Below are 6,026 nucleotides of genomic sequence, written 5' to 3' on the forward strand. Positions count from 1 at the left end.
TATATAACCTATTAATGTTTTATTTTTTGATCTATTCCACATAGAAATAGGTTAGAGGGCTCAACCAGTCAACCAACTAGAAAAAGGCTTTAAACTAAAGTTGAACGAAACAGAACAAAGGGCCAAATAGCAATACTAAGGGCATGTTGGGAGTGTTTAAAAATAACTGTTTATTCAAAATGAGTGCTTATTTGGGCCATTAAGCAATTATTGGAATTTGGGAAATAAGCCCGAAATTTCCAGTTTTTTTTAAATGCTTATACAATAAGCACTTATTCAATTTTTTCTTTCAAAATTATCCCTGGTTGAATTTTAAAATACCACTTATCAAGAATAACGGTTCAGCCCAGGGTTAGAATTTTTAGGCCCAAAATATAGTTGGGGTGGGTGCCAACTCGGAATTGATGCCAATTCACAGGCGGGCATTGGCGTAGAGTGGGGGTTTTTGACATGTAGTGGAAATCAGAAATCTGCATTAGGCTCGTCCGTACTTCTCCGTAAAATTATCCCTAGTTGAATTTTATATAAGTACTTTTATAAAAGCACTTTTAAGAAAGTACTTTATAAAAACATTTTTACGAAAGCACTTTTATGAATCACAAAAAGTGCTTTTATAAAAGTGATTTCATAAAAGTACTTTCTTAAAAGTACTTTCATAAAAGTAGTTTTATAAAAGTGTTTTTATAAAAGTGCTTTCAAAGAGTATATTTTGACAATTTGAAAGAAAATGAAGAACAAAATAGTCACAAATGCTTATTTAAGTGCTTATTAGAGAGAAAGAGTACCAAATTCTCAATATAAAATAAACACTTGAAAAAGTTCGGTGCCAAATGCAAATGTGCTTATTTGAATAAGCACTTATTCAATAAACAATTATTTTTAACTTAAGCACTCCCAAACATGTAAGGGTGTCCACGGTTCAGTTAACCGAACCATGGACAATTTTTGCAAACCAAACCGGTCCTATCAGTTTTTCAATTTCGATTTTTGACTGATTTGGTTCTTTGGGTTTTCAGTTTTTTATATTTATAATATATATTATATAAATATATGTATAATACTATATATAAATAATAAATGAGATATAATATATTATAAATATTATAAAAATATAAAGTATATATAATATATTTGTAAGTAGATTATTATAAATATAATATATGTATATATTTATATATAATATATAGAAAATATGTGACATATATTTACAATGTATATAAAATATACATATAAATATATATACCGGTCGGTTTGGTTAATCATCGGTTTTTTTCTAAGATAACTGAAAATCAAACCGGTCCTTTGGTTTTTCAAAAATACCAAACCGAAACCGAACTGATTTATTCGGTTAACTGCATTTTTCAGTTCGATTTTCTCGATTCAATTTTTCATGAACACCCGTACAAACATGTCTAAACTATGGGAAGAAAACTACAAATTTAAAGGAAAAAAAAAAATTGAGATTCTATTTTATAAAGATGGCAACCAGTTCACTTGTAAACTCTATTGCCTAATGGACTGCACTGAGAACAAATGCGTGGAAAACGGGTTACGTAACCGATGAAAGGGTGAACACACCAGTGCTCATGTTTATAAAAGTTACATAGCCTGTTATACATGCCTTTGTTTCTAGCAGATTCTGGCTCTGTCTAATGCAGTGGAAATTGACTCTATCTACTAGAAACAAGATGTGTGCAAACGAGTTTCAGACTCCAATTACAAACAAATAGTGCTGTTAGATGTACCGGCAACTGCGGCGTTTATGCATGTGATTGGGGATCTGTGTAATCCTTATATGACTTTGTTTCTAGCAGTCTAATACCAGCAACTGAAATTCAATCTGACATTTACAAAATCCCCCTCCCAATACAACCACTACTCTCCAAGAATTATTATTTGACGGTCTATGTCTAGCCACGTAACAAGGTTACGTTGGGACCGGCAATAGGATGATGATCGGTTCCATCACCAACGTACAACCTATATAGAGCTAAAGATGATAGCAACTGAGCCACCATAAAATGGCTATTCCTAATTGCACACCACCAAAATATCGTATCGATTGAAGTTGAATGAAGGGACGCAACCATGCTTCTTTTTGTGCATGACTTTTCATTTTTTCTCTTTCTTTAGAAAAGATGAATGGTCATGATGTTGAATGTGAAAAATAGCGACCGCCATTTACGATGGCGAAGATGCTTGCAATTTGCAAGACGGCACTTCTGTAGAGATAGCAGTCCACGTGGCTATGTAAGATGAAGATTGATGTAATGTATGTGTACAGATGTCAGTATATCACACAACCAATCAACGTCGGCTACCATGAACAAATCATCAGCGGAGACCGATGACGATTAGACTGACAGAGGAATAGTGTGATTAAGGTGCCGTTTGATTGCATTTTTTAGAGGTCTGAATCTGAAAAACTATTTTTCAGACCTCACCCCTTGTTTGGTTTTACCTCTTAAACTGGGTCTGAAAGTGATCTGAAAATTATAGACCTTGGGCCTGTCTCTTAACGTGCTCAGACGCGTTGTTTTAGAACTGGCCCAATGTCCAAAATATCCTTACAATTTTTTGTAAATGAATCGAGTTACCCTTGATACCCCCAAACTTAAAAAACCTAAACATTCGACCTCTCTCTCTCTCTCTCGCTCTCGCTCTCACTCTCTTCGCCCTATCTTCCCGCCACCACCGCTGTAACTTGTAGCGGCGGCTCTCTATCCCGATCTTCTCTTGCTCTCTCTCTCTCTCTCTCTCTCTCTCTCTCAGTCTCTTCGCCCTATCTTCCCGCCACCGCCGCTGCAACTTGTAGCGGCGGCTCTCTCCCGATCTTCTCTTGCTCTCTCTCTCTCTCTCTCTTGCTCTCGCACTCTCTCTCTCTCTCTCTCGCTCTCGCACTCTCTCTCTCTTCGCCCTGTATTCCCGCCACCACCATTGCAACTTGCAGCGATAGCTCTCTCTCTCCCCTTGTCTTCTCTTGCTCTCACTCTCACTCCCTCTCTCTCGCTCTCGCTCTCTTCGTCCTGTATTCCCACTACCGTCGCTGCAACGACAGCTCTCTCTCTCCCCCTGTCTTCTCTCTCTCTCTCTCTCTCTCTCTCCCTTGTCTTCCCACCACAGCCACTGCTACTATTGTTGCAGCAGTGGTGGTTCGATACTTCGATGAATAATAATAATGCTTTTATTAATTATTAAATATAAATTAATTTTATTAATTATTTTAATATATTTATTAAACATTAATTATTTTTATTAAATTTATTTGTATTATTTATTAAATAATAATTTTTTTATTAATTAGTAAATTTTAATTATTTCATTAATTTTTAAAAATTATTTTAATTTTTATTTGTGTAAATTATTAATTAGTAATTATTAATTATTTTAATATTTTTATAATCATTAATTATTTTTTTAATTTTAATCGTTTCATTTATTAATTAGTAATTATTAATTTATTATTTTTTATTTGTATTTGTTTAATATTATTTTGAGGTTAAAAATTATTTTTTATGAGATGATGTAAATTGAATTCAATATTTCTAAATTGTATGTTTAAAGAGTAAAATAGTAAAATCAGATGGTAAAAGGTTGTACTCTTAATTTTCAGATTTATCAAATACCACCTAAGTATAGAGATCCAACGTGGAGATAAGTTTGAGAGAATGAAAAGTATTAATACATTTGGCCCATGCAGGTCTCGAACCTGCGACCTTCGCGTTATTAGCACGACGCTCTAACCGACTGAGCTAATAGGCCTCATTGTAAATGTGGGAAATATTTATTTACATAAGTGGCACTTCGAACAGTAAAATAAAGGGAGAAGTACAAATCAGCGCAGCTCAATCCTGACCGTGAATTGATGCTAAATTCACGGACAGGATATAGTTTATAGGGGGACAGGGCTAGGGGGCTGGAATTTAGAATTCTGCATCGTGTGTTTCCGTACTTTTCCCTAAAATAAATAGGCACTCTCGATATTCACCACTCACGCTAAACCTCTACCTCTCCTACACGGCTACACCTATCTGTGCTTATTGTTTAAGTTAGTGTATGGTGTGGGTCAGCGTCTGAGATTTTTTCTTCTCTGCGCGGGTGAGTGGATCCTTATTCTTTGGACTTCTACGACCGTCTCGTCTGTGAGCCGCGTTGGTTCCCATTTCCCTACTCCACCGAGCCTGTGAGAGAAAAGCCATGTCTGACAACAACGCCTTCCCTTGCTGACGACCACAATGACGAAAATCTTCCCATTCAATGAGTGAATACTGAATATAGAATTCTATTTACCAAAAAAGGAAAAGACACACGAAAAAACAGAGGCAAATAAAAGAGAAAATCCTGAAAGAAAAAAAAAAAAGGTATTCTTTCCTACTTCAAAATTAAATCCTTTGTTTGTTACACCCAGTAATTTATATGAACCACAGTCGAAACCAAGGGCTATCTAAATCATGATCATCAATTTGTCATCATCGTCATCCTCAACTACTTGACTGTAATAAATCACAAAACTATTCACAATCGACGTTTCCACGTTGATTTACGGCAATTCACACCTGCGGCAATCCTCGTCTGCACGCTCTCGAACTCCGATATCTGGCAGGGTATCGTTATTCCGCCTGGGTGGTGGAAGCCATACTCATCCTCAGCCTCCCTCAGCAATTGTGCAAATAGGGGGTGATTAAAGTATATAACCGGCACCAAGAACCGATGGGGGTCGCCGTCTTTCTGACCCACGTACACCGCAAGGTGCCCTTTCGGGACTGTCACCGGCTTCTCGTCCAACGCCTCCCGATCGAAGCGAGTGTACTCGGAAGCTAAATTGGTGCAAGAGCAGAGTCCCTTGGCTCCACGCTTCAGGCATCGACCCCAGTCCAAAATTTTCGATATGGCCTTGCTTTTGCAGCTAGGAAGGTCCAACCGTAGGTACCCAGCCGGCTTGCTCTTCCGCCTGAATACCCATTTGAACACTGTAACGAGCTTGCGACCCAGCTTAAAACCTCTCGTTTTTCTCATAGTTTGTTACTGTACAAAGAGAAGAAGAGGGAGAAAAGGAATGGGGGGGGGGGGATAGAATGATGGACTATGTATGAAGAAGCTCTCTGGAATTGATTTGGTTCAGGAGAAAGGCCATGGGTCTGCTGGACATGGCGAGACGGAAGACAGTAAGGCGGACTTCAGAGGGAGAGGTGGGGATATTTGACATGGTAGGGAGGAGGAAGTGTGTTAGAGAAGAATAGTTTCATCCGGATCTACAACGAACTATTCGATGGATGGAATGGACCGCAGATTCTGTAGTTTTATCCTCTTTCCCTTCTCTTGGGAATCCTCTTCCTCTGTCTGACGTTCAGTTGATTTCAACCTGCTCGGATTGTGTTGGGTAGTTGGAGGTGGTGGCGAGATCCGATTCTTAGATCGGAACAGAAGAATATAAGGTTCCTCACACTCCTCTCCTCAGTTGCGCAAGGCCGTAGAGCATTTTATAGGTGCCCGAGGCAGTGAAATTGAATTGTACGGGGATGAATCAGAAAAAATAAAAAAGAAAAAAAAGTGGGAAGAGAGATAATTGTGTATTAGTTGCTTTTTGAGCGGCGTGAAATTGTCAGGAGGTTCGGATTTTTCGAGGGCATGGATGGGATGGATTAGATAGATAAACTGACTGTTGGTAATTATTTGAGGGAGAGCGTCTCAAACTCAAATCTCCTTTTTTTCCCTTCACCTCCGTAAAATGAAATGATTTTCAAATTCAGGGGATTTCTTTAAAACTTGTCGACTGATCGATCCGTCCGTCCGAACCAGTCAACTGGGGGAAACCGGGGAAAAGCTAAATAAAACACATATTATCCGACCGTTGAAATTTCCAAGTACCGACAGGATGTCGGTCACCCGACGAGAGTGCCCTCATTGGGTAGTCAGTCCTACGTGTGTTTGGGTTTGGGTTACGGGATAGGGCCATCATGACTGAATTCAATTACAACGCGGTAAGGTTGAATCATCAATGTTTCCACGAAACTTGTACACAATTG

The 6,026-nt window shown here is 38.2% G+C and overlaps 1 protein-coding gene and 1 non-coding gene across 2 annotated transcripts; both read right to left on the reverse strand.

Annotated features, from left to right (window-relative positions):
* Positions 1-3,688: 3,688 nt before the first annotated feature.
* On the reverse strand, positions 3,689-3,762 carry TRNAI-AAU (transfer RNA isoleucine (anticodon AAU)). Its single transcript has one exon. It is a non-coding gene; the product is annotated as a tRNA-Ile (tRNA).
* A 500-nt stretch (positions 3,763-4,262) lies between these two features.
* LOC104598585 (SAUR-like auxin-responsive protein family) lies at positions 4,263-5,708 on the reverse strand. The gene has a single exon (XM_010260727.3). The coding sequence runs from the start codon at positions 5,014-5,016 to the stop codon at positions 4,516-4,518; it is 501 nt and encodes a 166-aa protein (XP_010259029.1). The 5' UTR covers positions 5,017-5,708; the 3' UTR covers positions 4,263-4,515.
* Positions 5,709-6,026: the final 318 nt, after the last annotated feature.

Source organism: Nelumbo nucifera, chromosome 6 (assembly GCF_055504915.1).
Source record: "Nelumbo nucifera cultivar China Antique chromosome 6, China Antique-T2T, whole genome shotgun sequence".
In the NCBI taxonomy this organism is placed as follows: Eukaryota; Viridiplantae; Streptophyta; class Magnoliopsida; order Proteales; family Nelumbonaceae; genus Nelumbo; species Nelumbo nucifera.

Excerpts from the sequence above, each read along its gene's own strand:
- LOC104598585 (XM_010260727.3), bottom strand. The coding sequence starts at position 5,016 with ATGAGAAAAACGAGAGGTTTTAAGCTGGGTCGCAAGCTCGTTACAGTG.